At 45.3% G+C, this 17,783-nt stretch overlaps 4 protein-coding genes and 1 pseudogene across 4 annotated transcripts; 4 read left to right on the top strand and 1 right to left on the bottom strand.

Moving 5' to 3' along the window:
* Positions 1-29: 29 nt before the first annotated feature.
* On the top strand, positions 30-1,171 carry LOC123090693 (pollen allergen KBG 41-like). Its single transcript, XM_044512023.1, has one exon. The coding sequence runs from the start codon at positions 109-111 to the stop codon at positions 919-921; it is 813 nt and encodes a 270-aa protein (XP_044367958.1). The 5' UTR covers positions 30-108; the 3' UTR covers positions 922-1,171.
* Positions 1,172-1,301: 130 nt separating this feature from the next.
* LOC123089903 (major pollen allergen Lol p 5b-like) lies at positions 1,302-6,310 on the top strand (annotated as a pseudogene).
* A 280-nt stretch (positions 6,311-6,590) lies between these two features.
* Positions 6,591-7,406, top strand: LOC123089902 (pollen allergen KBG 41-like; the record flags this gene model as incomplete). Its single annotated transcript, XM_044511450.1, has 1 exon — positions 6,591-7,406. A coding segment is annotated over one exon (816 nt), but the record flags the coding sequence as incomplete, so codon positions are not given.
* A 3,220-nt stretch (positions 7,407-10,626) lies between these two features.
* LOC123094272 (pollen allergen KBG 41-like) lies at positions 10,627-11,763 on the top strand. The gene has a single exon (XM_044516315.1). The coding sequence runs from the start codon at positions 10,701-10,703 to the stop codon at positions 11,511-11,513; it is 813 nt and encodes a 270-aa protein (XP_044372250.1). The 5' UTR covers positions 10,627-10,700; the 3' UTR covers positions 11,514-11,763.
* Positions 11,764-13,109: 1,346 nt separating this feature from the next.
* Positions 13,110-15,510, bottom strand: LOC123090692 (ferredoxin C 2, chloroplastic). Its single transcript, XM_044512022.1, has 8 exons — positions 15,329-15,510; positions 15,011-15,233; positions 14,868-14,931; positions 14,504-14,592; positions 13,899-13,967; positions 13,724-13,768; positions 13,541-13,599; positions 13,110-13,465 (listed from the first exon to the last, which is right to left on the bottom strand). The coding sequence occupies exons 1-7, from the start codon at positions 15,352-15,354 to the stop codon at positions 13,555-13,557; spliced, it is 561 nt and encodes a 186-aa protein (XP_044367957.1). The 5' UTR covers positions 15,355-15,510; the 3' UTR covers positions 13,110-13,465; positions 13,541-13,554.
* Positions 15,511-17,783: the final 2,273 nt, after the last annotated feature.

Raw genomic sequence — 17,783 nt, 5'->3', positions numbered from 1 at the left:
GAGCGCGCGAAATAAGCTCCTTCATTCTCTCACACACCACACCACACCACAATTTGTCGTCCGACGTACTGTGCAAACCGATCGACCAACGCGAGACGAGCAGCAGCAATGGCAGTGCAGCAATGCACGGTGGCGCTAGTGGTGGCCGTCGCCCTCGTGGCAGGGCCAGCCGTCTCGTACGCCGCCGAAGCCGGCAACGCCCCGGCCGGGGCACAGCCCAAGGCCACGACCGAGGAGCAGAAGCTAATTGAGAAGGCCAACAACGCCTTCAAGGCGGCCGTGGCGGCCGCAGCCGCAGCCCCTCCAGAGGACAAGGGCAATATATTCGTGAAGACCTTCAGACAGAACAATGGCAACTGGTCTCTCGAGGGGGTCACCGACGCGTCCAGCTCCACCGACAGTCTCAACACCAGGGTCACCTTCGCTATGATGAGGGCCTTATGGGACACCAAGGGCGCTACCCCGGAGGCCAAGTACGACTCCTTCGTGGCTATCTTCGGCGAGTCGCTCCGCATCATCGCCGGCATCCTCGAGGTGCACGCCGTCAAGCCCGCTGCCGAGGAAGTCAAGGGCCCGATCCCTGCCGGCGAGCTGAAGGCCATCGGCCAGATCGACGCCGCCTTCAGGACTGCAGCCACCGCCGCCGACGCTGCCCCGGCCAAGGACAGGTCCGCCGTCTTCGACTCCGCCTTCGACAAGGCCATCAAGGAGACCACGGGCGGTGCATCCGGGGGCTACAAATACGTCCCCGCCCTCGAGTCCGCGGTCAAGGAGGCCTACGCCCCCACTAATCCCAAAAACCCTAAGATCAGGCTTATGACCTATGAGACCGCCATGGTCGAGACCATCTTCGCCATGGCTGCCGCCGCCACCGCCGCCGCTCCCACTCCCGCCCCCGCTGCCGGTGGCCACAAAAGCTGAGCTAGTGAGCTCACCGTACCTATGCTGCATATGCATACGTGCGTATGTCATGTGGCGGCAGCATTTTTGATCGACAATCAATATCAATTCTTGTTCTTCGTGTCATGCACCCGCGATCGAGATTGATGACTTCTCATAATTACTAAATGCAAAAAGTCTGAAAAAAACAAGATTTCATAGGCGAAGTCTGAAATCTATATCTATATCTATACCTACTATTAAAGGGAATATGTATTCTTGGTTTGGTTTAGTCCTTCTCCCTTGGTTTACACACGCTAAGCGATCCGGCCCAGGTACTTGTATGTTGAAGGGCCTTTTATGGGCTTTCGTGAAAATAATTGGGTCAAAATAAATCAACATTATGGGAATTGAACACATGACCTCAGTGGACAGTGGCGCTCTTTGTGGCTGTCGCCCTCGTGGCGGGGCCAGCCATCTCGTACGCTGTCGAAACCAGCAATGCCCTGGCCGGGGCACAACCAAAGGCCACGACCGAGGAGCAGCAGCTAATTGAGAAGGCCAATATCGCCTTCAAGGCGGCTGTGGCGGCCGCAGCCGTGGTCGCTCCAGCGGACAAGTACAAGACATTCCAGGCCACCTTCAGCCTGAACTTTGGCTGGTCTATCGAAGGGATCACCGGCACGTTCAACTTCCAAGCCACTTTCACCACCAGGATCGCCTTTGCTCAATTGTCAGCCTACCACTTCGCCAAGGGCGCTACCCTGGAGGCCAAGTACGAAGCCTTCGTGGCCATCCTAAGCGAGTCGCTCCGCATCATCGCCGGCATCCTCGAGGTCCACGCCGTCAAGCCCGCCGGCGAGGAAGTCAAGGGGGCGATCCCTGCCGATGAGCTGAAGGCCATCGACCAGATCGACGCTGCCTTTAGGACTGCAGCCGCCGCCGCCGACGCTGCCCCGCTCAAGGACAAGTTCGCCGTCTTCAAGTCCGCCTTCAACAAGGCCATCAAGGAAACTACAGCGGTGCATACGAGGGCTACAAATTCGTCCCCGACCTCGTGTCCAGCATCAAGAAGATCTACGGCATCACTGTTCCCAAGACGCCCAAGGACAAGCTCTTGGCCTTTGAGTCCGCCCTGAGCAAGACCATCCTCGCCATGGCAGCTGCCGCCACCGCCCCTTCCACTCCCGCTGCCGCCACTGCCACAACAACCGCCACTCCCACTCCCGAAATATGAAAAGACTTGTCTTCTCTTATTTAAGAGATTATCTCTTAGAATAATATGTCTCACGATGTTTATAGGAATTATTGAAGATAAGGCTAAGATATAATCCATTGTATGCGTAATTTTTTGTCATCTTCAAATTACATGCAAAATTTAAAATAAGAGTGTTTTATCAATCATTGTAGATGCCCTTAGGACATGTACAGTGATTTCTTAGCACAATATGTCTCACCACGTTTTTAGGAATAACTAATTATTTAAGATAATGCTAAAAGATGATTTATTGTAGACATATTTTTTTGTCATCTCCAAATTACATGCAAGACTTAACATAAGATTATCTTATCAACTATTGTACATGCTTTATCACACATCTAACTGCTTTTAAAAACTGGCGTGGAACCAATCCTGCGCCAAGATGTTCGCGCAAACGTAACCGGCAGAGGATGGGGAGTCGCTGCAAAAACGCCCATAATTAACGATCATCGGTTAGCTTTTTTGTAATTAATCTGTTTTGGACACGCACGGTCGGCACACCAGCAACATATCAATTCATGTGTAAAATTTACTTTATCCTATATATAGGATGGCTTGGTCGTCTCCAACGCCTGTTAGATCCAGCCCGTAGAGATGAGGATTTAGTTGGTGGCAAGGGTGGGGATGGCTAAGATTGGCCATAGCGGTGGTATATTAACCTGTATCATGCACTCAGGAATAGCAAACATGCTGATGTGACAGAGAATTAAAGAAGAGCGAGAGAGGGGGTTAGAGTAATATAGATAGATACCGTATCATGTTAAATGATATGCTACTTTGTGTCATGCATGACAATAAATATGATCATCTATGATACTACTTTATGATATGAGTCAATTATGCTGGTGGTGCTAGAACTTGGCGGTAAACGGTCACTTTAGTGCTAGAACTTACGGCATACATTGAACTGGTGCAACAACTTGGCTCGGGCGTGCAAATACGGTGCAAACCACGTTTGATACGAAAACAATGCTGACTTGGTGCGCCATCGTGGCATGGGGCCCGCTATCAGCGCAGGGAAGGCAAAGAGGCCTGTTTTTGGCGAAGCCCCCTTGAATTTTTATGTCATAAAAGAGAGCCTTGTCTACGTGTCAGAATGCATTTTATTTTTTCCGCCCCTATGACACATGGGCCCCAGCTGTCAGTATTGGAAAACTAAAAGGGAAAACTAGTGCATCCACGAGTTGAAAGTGTGACCTCTGCAAAAATTCTATCTGAGCTAACCGCTCCAACAATCGCACTACTGCAAAATATTGATAACAGGCACTCATGTAGCATAAGCCGGACGCACGTGAGGCTTAAATCGGTTCCAAATAGTGCGGCCCATTTTGCATGCACTAGGTTTTTTAAAGATATTTGCAAAACGTATGTAACAAAAATAATGTTAAAATATTCATGTGTAATAAAATTATAATGTTTTGTGGGGATATAAATAGTATACATAAAGATGATGATTAGTAAATAAAATCATTTAAATATACCCCATGTATTATATATTTTTCATAAATACGGACATTTAAATATTTATACACTCACAGCTTATATTCAAATTAAACAAAATGATGATACATACATTACTAAATATTCACTTGTGTATAATTTTAACTCATGAATTATATTCAAAAATGTTATATAATTTATAAGTCACGACTGAATATTCATATAAACAGTTTAAAATTTAAATTAGAAATATTTTTATTATAAAATGTTGAACTATACAAATATGCGTACATTTATTGAAATGTTTGTAATTATAGAAATATTTTTATTTGTATGGATATAATTTTATTATACAAACATTTTATTTTAAATATTAAATTAGTAATATTCATATTGTATTTTTAAAATTATACAAGCATTGTCATAATTCATAAATATTATTTCAAATATATGGATATATTTTTAAATAATACGTGATTCTTTAAAAATTAAGATATTTTATTTGTACGTATATAATATTTATACAATACGAATATTTTAGCTTTTTTTTGTTATTGAGATTACAATTTTCATACATCTTACAAATTTCTAAAAGATACGAGCAGGTGCAAATGGGCAGCACTGACCGCAAGCTATTTCAGCTAAGAACGCCTTCGTTACTTACTAAAAAATAAAATATTTCACAAAAAAAGCTCCTTCGCTCATCTACATTACGCGTAGTTATCCGTAGTTATCCATTTAAGAAGAGTGTGTTACGGATGGAGTTGCTAGGACCGACTATGTCCCAGTAGCCTGTCGCTGGTTCGAGGCGCAGAGTACTATTTTTTTTTTTGTTAATTTTTCAGAAAAATTGAGATGCTACCTCACCAATAATGAAAGGGGATTTTTTTGTGATAAATAAAAAAAATCAAGGTGGTTTTCGCAAAAAAACTGGCCACACGCCCCCTCTTTGCCGTCTAGTCTCGGACAGTGGCCCCCACGCCACGCTGGAATGCCTAGTCAGCGGTCCGAGCGTACACAATCAAGATTTGCACCGTATTTGCACGCTCGAGCCAAGTTATTGCACCAGTTCAATGTATGCCGCAAGTTCTAGCACCAAAGTGATCATTTGCGTCAACTTCTAGCACCACCAGTGTAATTCACTCTTATGATATTATGCACTACGAAGATAGTATCATACATTAGTATCATGTGTATCATGTGTATGTAATATCTTGGTTGCACGCCAATCAAAACCATCAGCGTAATCATGTGGACGTACATCATGTGGTGCATGCATGTATGCTACTGCATGCAATTCTTTTTCACTTACTTTATCGTAGGAGTATTTTTCTTTCGACTCTTCATGTCAGTCATCTATGGCTACATGCAATTCTTTTTCATTTGCTTTATCGTAGGAGTATTTTTCTTTCTTGACTCTTCATGTTTACCGGCCGCGGCAACAAAAGTCTCTTAATTGAAATATTTTTGGCATGCAAATATTATTGATCTATAGTTGATTAAAATGTGACAATGTGTGAAGAGCAACAACAGCATCAGCAGTCGTGGTCATATCAGTATTTTCCAAGTCGTGGAAGCTGCATGCGGTGGCATGAATCCAGTTAAACCTAGCTCATTAGTTTGGCTAAAAAAGGAGAGGAGAGGAGGAGATTGCTAATTTGGGCGCGGTAATCTCTCCTGGACTCTCACCGTACGGATATATAGAGAGAGAGAGCGCGCGAAATAAGCTCCTTCATTCTCTCACACACCACACCACACCACAATTTGTCGTCCGACGTACTGTGCAAACCGATCGACCAACGCGAGACGAGCAGCAGCAATGGCAGTGCAGCAATGCACGGTGGCGCTAGTGGTGGCCGTCGCCCTCGTGGCAGGGCCAGCCGTCTCGTACGCCGCCGAAGCCGGCAACGCCCCGGCCGGGGCACAGCCCAAGGCCACGACCGAGGAGCAGAAGCTAATTGAGAAGGCCAACAACGCCTTCAAGGCGGCCGTGGCGGCCGCAGCCGCAGCCCCTCCAGAGGACAAGGGCAATATATTCGTGAAGACCTTCAGACAGAACAATGGCAACTGGTCTCTCGAGGGGTCACCGACGCGTCCAGCTCCACCGACAGTCTCAACACCAGGGTCACCTTCGCTATGATGAGGGCCTTATGGGACACCAAGGGCGCTACCCCGGAGGCCAAGTACGACTCCTTCGTGGCTATCTTCGGCGAGTCGCTCCGCATCATCGCCGGCATCCTCGAGGTGCACGCCGTCAAGCCCGCTGCCGAGGAAGTCAAGGGCCCGATCCCTGCCGGCGAGCTGAAGGCCATCGGCCAGATCGACGCCGCCTTCAGGACTGCAGCCACCGCCGCCGACGCTGCCCCGGCCAAGGACAGGTCCGCCGTCTTCGACTCCGCCTTCGACAAGGCCATCAAGGAGACCACGGGCGGTGCATCCGGGGGCTACAAATACGTCCCCGCCCTCGAGTCCGCGGTCAAGGAGGCCTACGCCCCCACTAATCCCAAAAACCCTAAGATCAGGCTTATGACCTATGAGACCGCCATGGTCGAGACCATCTTCGCCATGGCTGCCGCCGCCACCGCCGCCGCTCCCACTCCCGCCCCCGCTGCCGGTGGCCACAAAAGCTGAGCTAGTGAGCTCACCGTACCTATGCTGCATATGCATACGTGTGTATGTCATGTGGCGGCAGCATTTTTGATCGACAATCAATATCAATTCTTGTTCTTCGTGTCATGCACCCGCGATCGAGATTGATGACTTCTCATAATTACTAAATGCAAAAAGTCTGAAAAAACAAGATTTCATAGGCGAAGTCTGAAATCTATATCTATATCTATACCTACTATTAAAGGGAATATGTATTCTTGGTTTGGTTTAGTCCTTCTCCCTTGGTTTACACACGCTAAGCGATCTGGCCCAGGTACTTGTATGTTGAAGGGCCTTTTATGGGCTTTCGTGAAAATAATTGGGTCAAAATAAATCAACATTATGGGAATTGAACACATGACCTCAGTGGACAGTGGCGCTCTTTGTGGCTGTCGCCCTCGTGGCGGGGCCAGCCATCTCGTACGCTGTCGAAACCAGCAATGCCCTGGCCGGGGCACAACCAAAGGCCACGACCGAGGAGCAGCAGCTAATTGAGAAGGCCAATATCGCCTTCAAGGCGGCTGTGGCGGCCGCAGCCGTGGTCGCTCCAGCGGACAAGTACAAGACATTCCAGGCCACCTTCAGCCTGAACTTTGGCTGGTCTATCGGAGGGATCACCGGCACGTTCAACTTCCAAGCCACTTTCACCACCAGGATCGCCTTTGCTCAATTGTCAGCCTACCACTTCGCCAAGGGCGCTACCCTGGAGGCCAAGTACGAAGCCTTCGTGGCCATCCTAAGCGAGTCGCTCCGCATCATCGCCGGCATCCTCGAGGTCCACGCCGTCAAGCCCGCCGGCGAGGAAGTCAAGGGGGCGATCCCTGCCGATGAGCTGAAGGCCATCGACCAGATCGACGCTGCCTTTAGGACTGCAGCCGCCGCCGCCGACGCTGCCCCGCTCAAGGACAAGTTCGCCGTCTTCAAGTCCGCCTTCAACAAGGCCATCAAGGAAACTACAGGCGGTGCATACGAGGGCTACAAATTCGTCCCCGACCTCGTGTCCAGCATCAAGAAGATCTACGGCATCACTGTTCCCAAGACGCCCAAGGACAAGCTCTTGGCCTTTGAGTCCGCCCTGAGCAAGACCATCCTCGCCATGGCAGCTGCCGCCACCGCCCCTTCCACTCCCGCTGCCGCCACTGCCACAACAACCGCCACTCTCACTCCCGAAATATGAAAAGACTTGTCTTCTCTTATTTAAGAGATTATCTCTTAGAATAATATGTCTCACGATGTTTATAGGAATAGTTAGTTATTGAAGATAAGGCTAAGATATAATCCATTGTATGCGTAATTTTTTGTCATCTTCAAATTACATGCAAAATTTAAAATAAGAGTGTTTTATCAATCATTGTAGATGCCCTTAGGACATGTACAGTGATTTCTTAGCACAATATGTCTCACCACGTTTTTAGGAATAGCTAATTATTTAAGATAATGCTAAAAGATGATTTATTGTAGACATATTTTTTTGTCATCTCCAAATTACATGCAAGACTTAACATAAGATTATCTTATCAACTATTGTACATGCTTTATCACACATCTAACTGCTTTTAAAAACTGGCGTGGAACCAATCCTGCGCCAAGATGTTCGCGCAAACGTAACCGGCAGAGGATGGGGAGTCGCTGCAAAAACGCCCATAATTAACGATCATCGGTTAGCTTTTTTGTAATTAATCTGTTTTGGACACGCACGGTCGGCACACCAGCAACATATCAATTCATGTGTAAAATTTACTTTATCCTATATATAGGATGGCTTGGTCGTCTCCAACGCCTGTTAGATCCAGCCCGTAGAGATGAGGATTTAGTTGGTGGCAAGGGTGGGGATGGCTAAGATTGGCCATAGCGGTGGTATATTAACCTGTATCATGCACTCAGGAATAGCAAACATGCTGATGTGACAGAGAATTAAAGAAGAGCGAGAGAGGGGGTTAGAGTAATATAGATAGATACCGTATCATGTTAAATGATATGCTACTTTGTGTCATGCATGACAATAAATATGATCATCTATGATACTACTTTATGATATGAGTCAATTATGCTGGTGGTGCTAGAACTTGGCGTAAACGGTCACTTTAGTGCTAGAACTTACGGCATACATTGAACTGGTGCAACAACTTGGCTCGGGCGTGCAAATACGGTGCAAACCACATTTGATACGAAAACAATGCTGACTTGGTGCGCCATCGTGGCATGGGGCCCGCTATCAGCGCAGGGAAGGCAAAGAGGCCTGTTTTTGGCGAAGCCCCCTTGAATTTTTTATGTCATAAAAGAGAGCCTTGTCTACGTGTCAGAATGCATTTTATTTTTTCCGCCCCTATGACACATGGGCCCCAGCTGTCAGTATTGGAAAACTAAAAGGGAAAACTAGTGCATCCACGAGTTGAAAGTGTGACCTCTGCAAAAATTCTATCTGAGCTAACCGCTCCAACAATCGCACTACTGCAAAATATTGATAACAGGCACTCATGTAGCATAAGCCGGACGCACGTGAGGCTTAAATCGGTTCCAAATAGTGCGGCCCATTTTGCATGCACTAGGTTTTTTAAAGATATTTGCAAAACGTATGTAACAAAAATAATGTTAAAATATTCATGTGTAATAAATATTATAATGTTTTGTGGGGATATAAATAGTATACATAAAGATGATGATTAGTAAATAAAATCATTTAAATATACCCCCATGTATTATATTTTTTTCATAAATACGGACATTTAAAATATTTATACACTCACAGCTTATATTCAAATTAAACAAAATGATGATACATACATTACTAAATATTCACTTGTGTATAATTTTAACTCATGAATTATATTCAAAAATGTTATATAATTTATAAGTCACGACTGAATATTCATATAAACAGTTTAAAATTTAAATTAGAAATATTTTTATTATAAAATGTTGAACTATACAAATATGCGTACATTTATTGAAATGTTTGTAATTATAGAAATATTTTTATTTGTATGGATATAATTTTATTATACAAACATTTTATTTTAAATATTAAATTAGTAATATTCATATTGTATTTTTAAAATTATACAAGCATTGTCATAATTCATAAATATTATTTCAAATATATGGATATATTTTTAAATAATACGTGATTCTTTAAAAATTAAGATATTTTATTTGTACGTATATAATATTTATACAATACGAATATTTTAGCTTTTTTTTGTTATTGAGATTACAATTTTCATACATCTTACAAATTTCTAAAAGATACGAGCAGGTGCAAATGGGCAGCACTGACCGCAAGCTATTTCAGCTAAGAACGCCTTCGTTACTTACTAAAAAATAAAAATATTTCACAAAAAAAGCTCCTTCGCTCATCTACATTACGCGTAGTTATCCGTAGTTATCCATTTAAGAAGAGTGTGTTACGGATGGAGTTGCTAGGACCGACTATGTCCCAGTAGCCTGTCGCTGGTTCGAGGCGCAGAGTACTATTTTTTTTTTGTTAATTTTTCAGAAAAATTGAGATGCTACCTCACCAATAATGAAAGGGGATTTTTTTGTGATAAATAAAAAAAATCAAGGTGGTTTTCGCAAAAAAACTGGCCACACGCCCCCTCTTTGCCGTCTAGTCTCGGACAGTGGCCCCCACGCCACGCTGGAATGCCTAGTCAGCGGTCCGAGCGTACACAATCAAGATTTGCACCGTATTTGCACGCTCGAGCCAAGTTATTGCACCAGTTCAATGTATGCCGCAAGTTCTAGCACCAAAGTGATCATTTGCGTCAACTTCTAGCACCACCAGTGTAATTCACTCTTATGATATTATGCACTACGAAGATAGTATCATACATTAGTATCATGTGTATCATGTGTATGTAATATCTTGGTTGCACGCCAATCAAAACCATCAGCGTAATCATGTGGACGTACATCATGTGGTGCATGCATGTATGCTACTGCATGCAATTCTTTTTCACTTACTTTATCGTAGGAGTATTTTTCTTTCGACTCTTCATGTCAGTCATCTATGGCTACATGCAATTCTTTTTCATTTGCTTTATCGTAGGAGTATTTTTCTTTCTTGACTCTTCATGTTTACCGGCCGCGGCAACAAAAGTCTCTTAATTGAAATATTTTTGGCATGCAAATATTATTGATCTATAGTTGATTAAAATGTGACAATGTGTGAAGAGCAACAACAGCATCAGCAGTCGTGGTCATATCAGTATTTTTCCAAGTCGTGGAAGCTGCATGCGGTGGCATGAATCCAGTTAAACCTAGCTCATTAGTTTGGCTAAAAAAGGAGAGGAGAGGAGGAGATTGCTAATTTGGGCGCGGTAATCTCTCCTGGACTCTCACCGTACGGATATATAGAGAGAGAGAGCGCGCGAAATAAGCTCCTTCATTCTCTCACACACCACACCACACCACAATTTGTCGTCCGACGTACTGTGCAAACCGATCGACCAACGCGAGACGAGCAGCAGCAATGGCAGTGCAGCAATGCACGGTGGCGCTAGTGGTGGCCGTCGCCCTCGTGGCAGGGCCAGCCGTCTCGTACGCCGCCGAAGTCGGCAACGCCCCGGCCGGGGCACAGCCCAAGGCCACGACCGAGGAGCAGAAGCTAATTGAGAAGGCCAACAACGCCTTCAAGGCGGCCGTGGCGGCCGCAGCCGCAGCCCCTCCAGAGGACAAGGGCAATATATTCGTGAAGACCTTCAGACAGAACAATGGCAACTGGTTTCTCGAGGGGGTCACCGACGCGTCCAGCTCCACCGACAGTCTCAACACCAGGGTCACCTTCGCTATGATGAGGGCCTTATGGGACACCAAGGGCGCTACCCCGGAGGCCAAGTACGACTCCTTCGTGGCTATCTTCGGCGAGTCGCTCCGCATCATCGCCGGCATCCTCGAGGTGCACGCCGTCAAGCCCGCTGCCGAGGAAGTCAAGGGCCCGATCCCTGCCGGCGAGCTGAAGGCCATCGGCCAGATTGACGCCGCCTTCAGGACTGCAGCCACCGCCGCCGACGCTGCCCCGGCCAAGGACAGGTCCGCCGTCTTCGACTCCGCCTTCGACAAGGCCATCAAGGAGACCACGGGCGGTGCATCCGGGGGCTACAAATACGTCCCCGCCCTCGAGTCCGCGGTCAAGGAGGCCTACGCCCCCACTAATCCCAAAAACCCTAAGATCAGGCTTATGACCTATGAGACCGCCATGGTCGAGACCATCTTCGCCATGGCTGCCGCCGCCACCGCCGCCGCTCCCACTCCCGCCCCCGCTGCCGGTGGCCACAAAAGCTGAGCTAGTGAGCTCACCGTACCTATGCTGCATATGCATACGTGCGTATGTCATGTGGCGGCAGCATTTTTGATCGACAATCAATATCAATTCTTGTTCTTCGTGTCATGCACCCGCGATCGAGATTGATGACTTCTCATAATTACTAAATGCAAAAAGTCTGAAAAAAACAAGATTTCATAGGCGAAGTCTGAAATCTATATCTATATCTATACCTACTATTAAAGGGAATATGTATTCTTGGTTTGGTTTAGTCCTTCTCCCTTGGTTTACACACGCTAAGCGATCCGGCCCAGGTACTTGTATGTTGAAGGGCCTTTTATGGGCTTTCGTGAAAATAATTGGGTCAAAATAAATCAACATTATGGGAATTGAACACATGACCTCATGTCTAGCTCTTCGATGTAACAACCAACGACCTATGCGCCTTTCACATTTACTAATCCCAACTCGCTCTAAATATACAAGTGGCGGTCATCATGTTTAGGCGAGCTAATTAAGCGAATGAGCTAATAAAGGAAGGATTGTGGGCTTAAAAAGAATATTTAAACGAGAACTAAATTACAAAAGGAAGGATTTGATTCCCGACTAAAACGAGTGAGGACGTCATGGTAATTAATGAAAGGATTATACTTAAATGCCATTAAAAAAGATTATACTTAAATGGAATCACTGGGAGATTATGCCCGGCAAAGAAAATATGAACACGACTATATTGCAACGTATTTTTCTATGTTCATTTTGTAGAAGGATGCTTTGTTGCAGCATGTTCTTCATAGTGAATCCGGTGCTTTGAGACATTATGCTTGCACAAAACATCAATTTTACCCGTTGCAACGCACGGGCATATGTGCTAGTGAACCCTAAAATCCAAATCCCACAGATCAGCACACTGTTTTATCTAATCCCGGCTTAGCCCGGCCCTTTTTGGCTGAGAAGGCATTTGTTCCCGCCGGGATTGCCCAAGATGACAGAGATTGGGGAGAAAGCGAACAGTTTTGTCATAGCTATTTCAGTGAGATTGACGGAGACTTACAAAGGTGACTGTTCAGTCTTCAGTGCATGCTCGATCACTGGCCGTTCAGTCTTCTGCACACGAGCTAAATTGCTGGTAGCTAGTTAAGCCAAGTGCATATATAGCTGTGTAAAGACACGTGCATGTTTCATCGTCAATCAGTAGTGGTATAAAAATTCTCAATCCTGTGTATAGTTCATCTTCTTCTTAGACTGCTATATATCTCTTGCTTCGGTGGATTACTTGTGTCACCATCTACTGCATTTTTTTAATATTTATATTCCAACTTATTATTAATTTAGTTTGTAATGCATCGTTGAACCATTTTATTCACCGCATATACATATACTTGCCTTATCCATGTGAGTCCATTTTTGGAAAATGTTCTTTTCCCGTATTTCGTATCCGTATCCAAGGATGAGCACCGTAGATGACAATCTCATACATGCTAGCTGGACATATATCATGTTAATGCACTCAAAATAATTTTTAAAATTTAGCAACTTCTGAGTTGTGCTCCTATCGCTACCAATAGAAATGTATGTTGTCGACCACATTCCTACAGGCTAGGCATTCAACCACTCTGAAGCTACAGAATAATCAACATCATCTGAAACGTCCTGCCTTCACAGCCAGAAGCATCGATCCTTTCGTTCCACTCAAGATTGAGTTGAGGTGCTAAATAAGTAGGTACTACAAGTTCACAGCTTTTTACATACATACAGTCCATAGCGTTCTTTGTCTACTGTGAATACAGAGGAGCAAAAAGGATGGCATCTCTGCAAGAAGCATATACATTTGCACAGCAAATTTGCAAAAACACAGAGAACATTGAGCAGAGGGGTCTTTCTCTTTTCTTTTCTTTTCTTTCTCCACTTGCAAATCAAGTCTTTTTTGCAACTCTATATAACCTACAAACCGCAGCTTAAAAACCGTACCGCTGAAAAGAGTGGAAACAGAGTGTCAGAATTGGATGAGGTTGCAGAGAGTCAATCAAGTTTGTGATGGCTCCAACCTGTTAGGCACGTTTCACTCGTCTCCCATTGCAAGCTCTAGCGCGTAATCATCTCTATCCTGAAATAGAAAGACGGGTCGATTTCATCTTAGCAAAGTTCGAAAGATGCACATATTTAAGGAGAGAGGGGTGCCAATAACACGAGACCGCTCTTCTCGAATAAGCAAAGTTGGCTATACTTACAACAGGCCCCCGCGCAAAGTATCTTCCAAACTGGAGCCAATATACCTACAAATTGAGATAGACCATCGTTAACGGCGCAATCATCGGAAGAATTCAGAAGAATGTTTCATACTAGTTCCTATAGCATATTTGAGCTAGAAGAAAATTCTTAGGGCGTCTTAAGAGAATTGCTTGCCTCGTCTTCATCTTGCGTTTCAACTTCAAGATCAGAGGATGGGTAGCCAACACATAACAAAGCATAGCCCTGAAAAGGAAGCCGTACAAATGCAACATCAGTAGGATTTTTTCAGTTTGCAGAGGTAGAATCATAATGATATTCAAGAAGCCTGTAGCATATGGCCTGTATAGGAAGCACGCATAGCCCACCCGATTCATGTGACAAACTGAAAGCAGTTGGCAATTCTAGAGTAGCAGAGTTGAAGTCGGCCTTGATCCGTCGTAACAAGTCACTGCTCACCAACTCATCTCTACGTCAGTTGTCTTGGTACAAGTTACAACCTCTCCAAACTACTCAGATCCAGTAAAATGCAATACTTTCTTAATAAAATAAAAGGTTACTGTGATGCATTCGTCCAACAGGTGTACTCACCACTGATTACCGCAATGCAAATGGTAAAACTGAATTGGATCGTGTGACAGTAACCCAGTTGCCGCGCGGAGACAAACGATATAACTGAATCGGATCATGGGAGTATGGGACAATAATTGCAGTACCGAATACAAACTTATTAACAGTAAGGAACATGAAGAACCCAATAACACATAAAAAATTGGGTTTACCTGCTCTCTTAAGTCGGCAGATATTCCGAGAGCTTCAGGCTGTCTTATTTGCCCTGATTTTATCCTAACAGCGCAGCTAGTGCAGCAACCTGGTTAGCACAAATTTCCCAACTCAGTAGCTTTTCTAGTACATCATATGACATTGATGGAGAGGCCATGCGAGTGAGAGGGAGAAGTAAGCAGTTTGGCACCCCCAACTGATTGGAAAAATCAATAGCACTAATCAGCAACCAGTTGCGTGAGATTAGACAGAGTGGAACAGCATACGGTTTAGTTGCTTATAGATAGTTACAGTTGGTGCTAATTGCTGAACAATGAGAATGAGACGGACGACGAGGCCGAGAAAGGCAGCATGTAATACTACCATGGCGGCAGGCGAATGGGAGCGTGATGTCCTGCGCCTCCGCGGTGTGCAGAATGTACTGGTCCTGCAAGCGGCCGTGGCACGCACACCAATCAGCACCACCTTGAGAGGAGGCGAGAGCGAAACAAATCCAGCATGCATACCTGGGGCACGACGAACTGGTGGACGACCCCGCGCTCCCGGTCGTGGACGGTGACCTTGTGGGTCGGGACGGCGGCGGCCGGGGCGGGGGCGGGGGCGGGGGCCTGCTGTAGCTCCGAGGCGCGCGCCGTGGTGCTCGTGCCACGGGCCGGGCGCGGGAGGAGGCTCGGGCTCCTCCCGCTTCTCCTCCAGAGGCCTCCTCCGTGCGCTGCTCCCACGCGAGCCCTGCATGCCACCCAAGGAGAGGAGAGGAGAGGAGCGCGTCTGTTAGGAACCGCGGCCGGGAGAGGGAGGGGAGGTGCGGAGGGCCGTGCGCGTACGTGGTCGCGGCGGGGCACGCCGCCATCCTGGTCTTGGACTGCCTGCCTGTGGTCGCCGGGCCGGCGAGACGAGGCGCGGCGCGGCCGGGGAGGAGCGGGGGCGGGAGCGGCAAAATCCCAAGGGATTGGTTGGTTGGCTCGGAGCGGATAAGGCGGTGAGGAGGGTGCTTCCCGGTGCCGTTAGCCGGGAGCGGCCGGGGTGCGCCGTGTCACGTCAGCGTTATAGTTTAGTTAACATGTGGTATTTCAAAAATGTTCGTGTGTTTCAAAAATATGTACACGAGGCTTTTTGAAATTGTCATACAATGTAAAAGATGTTTGTGTAACTCAAAAAAAAATTATACCATTAAAAAAACAGCACGTTACATTGAATATATTCACACATTTCAAAAATATGTTTGTGACACTTTAAAAAAGTTTATACAATGTAAAAAATGCCAGCATAGTTTACAAAAACGCTTTGTATCATTGAAAAAAGGTTTCAACATGAATTTGAAAAATGTTTAACACATATTTGAAAAATGTTCAAATGTGTATACAAAATGCTAATCTTGTACTCCTTCCGTCCGGAAATACTTGTCGGAGGAATGGATGTATCTAGACATATTTTAGTTATAGATACATCCATTTTTATGCATTCTTGGGATAAGTATTTTCAGACAGAGGGAGTATTTGAAGATGTTAGACGCATATAAAAAAGTTTTATACGTATACAAAAATGTACAATGTGTGTGACAAAAACAAACATCAAAAAATATATTTGAAAAATGTTAATCGTGTATCGAAAAAATGTTAAATGTGTATAAAAACATTCTGATGTATAAAAAAATGTACAAAAAATGTTAAAATCAGTGGATACCCGATAAAAACCAACCGAAAATATACTCTCGCTCACGTACAATGCTAGGCCGCTCAATAGTTGTCGTGTTGTAGGTATTAATAATAAGAATCAGTGCGAGCGAAACATAGTTATCGCGACCCGACTCGCTCGTGCAGGCTCTGGCGTGCACTCCTGCATAGGAGAACCTCTTCTTCTCTTCTAAAAACGAGGAGTACTTAGAAAAAAATGTTGCATAGGAGAACTTCTTCTTCGGAGCATGTTTTTCCCCGAAAGGCATGAGGCCATATATTAAATATTACAAGGACCAGCCAATTAAACCTTATAGAAAAAGGAAAATATCAAATCCCTTATTAGGGGTGCCAAAGTCTTGTTCCTTTTACATGCATCGGGGGCGCGCCATGAGCAAAGTTCATTTCAGCCGTTGGACCTCCATCTCGGTGAAGAAAACTTATTTAAACCTAGAAGCTTATAGAAGCAGCGGCGGAGAAGTCATCGATGTAGACCAGAAGACACCGACGTTCACGATTTGCGTAGTAAGTCACCACCTCGAAGAAAAAACGTCGAAGAGGACCTCGAAATACTCCAAAGACCATGAGCGTCGACCAACACCCCGACGACATGACCAAGACGCATAAAGCATCCACCCATATTTGAGAAAATCCAGATGACGCACACACCGTCTCCCAGGTCCAACACCAATAACAATGTGCGGAGGAGCCTTATTCATCGCTACCATCGCCCCCGCCGAAGCCGAATCCCAAAAATGTTGCATAGGAGAACTCCTCTGGTGCATGTTTTGGTAGCAGGTCAAGGCCAGTGCGCAGCCTGGCGTCGACAAATGTGGGGAAATTTGATGACACTTTGTAACAGTTATTATCAGGTCTAATCCTCCGAACGCATAGGACGACGCCAGATCTTTGCATGGTGGACAATAGAATGATGGTGGTCGATCAATATGTGTGATGTGCTAGCCATAATGCATGCAGCAAACATAGAGACGTGAAACGGTTGAGATACATGTATTTTGCATCAATATATGGCTAAGTAGTCATTCCTGCATCTGCATTCTACCACCATTTTTGGGACTTGATTCAAGGGGGGCTCTTTGATGATTTTCACACATGAGATTTTTATATTGCTAGATTGAATTATAGCCTAATTACCTTGATTCCTAAGTGCAATGATGCCAAACAATTCAAAAATTTAGCCCATTCGACTTCTTAACATGAGCTTTAAATTCACTAAAGTTTAGATGAATTGATTGGCTAGGGTGGTTGATCTTGTCATTTTGCCCATACAACTATTGTTGTGAAAGGAAGACAATCATGCATGGTCCTAATTCTTCGTGTGTAACGCCCTCGATGCGGTTATGCCTCTAAGTCGTGCTTCGACACGTGGGAGATATAGCCTCATCGAGGGCGTTACAAGTTGGTAATCAGAGCCATCCCCGACCTTAGGAGCCCCACTGCTTGATCGTTTTTAGCGGCCGAGTTGTGTCTAGAAAATGTTTTGAGTCATTTAGGATTATATATATCGAAGAGTTAGGAATTCTTTTTACTCCTCAGTCCCTTCGTCGCTCTGGTAAGGCATCCTGACATAGAGTTTTGACTATTC

The sequence above is a fragment of the Triticum aestivum genome, chromosome 4B, assembly GCF_018294505.1.
Source record: "Triticum aestivum cultivar Chinese Spring chromosome 4B, IWGSC CS RefSeq v2.1, whole genome shotgun sequence".
NCBI lineage: Eukaryota > Viridiplantae > Streptophyta > Magnoliopsida > Poales > Poaceae > Triticum > Triticum aestivum.
Note: the sequence above shows the minus strand (reverse complement) of the source record. Positions and strands in the feature narration are given on the sequence as shown.

What these genes read in the sequence shown, in the direction of transcription:
- LOC123090693 (XM_044512023.1), top strand. Translation starts at nt 109, where the DNA reads ATGGCAGTGCAGCAATGCACGGTGGCGCTAGTGGTGGCCGTCGCCCTC.
- LOC123094272 (XM_044516315.1), top strand. Translation starts at nt 10,701, where the DNA reads ATGGCAGTGCAGCAATGCACGGTGGCGCTAGTGGTGGCCGTCGCCCTC.
- LOC123090692 (XM_044512022.1), bottom strand. Translation starts at nt 15,354, where the DNA reads ATGGCGGCGTGCCCCGCCGCGACCAC. An exon ending in CCCATTCGCCTGCCGCCATG is followed by an intron (nt 14,593 to 14,867) that starts GTAGTATTACAT and finishes TGTGCTAACCAG; the next exon opens with GTTGCTGCACTAGCTGCGCT. An exon ending in ACTTTGCGCGGGGGCCTGTT is followed by an intron (nt 13,600 to 13,723) that starts GTAAGTATAGCC and finishes TTTCTATTTCAG; the next exon opens with GATAGAGATGATTACGCGCT.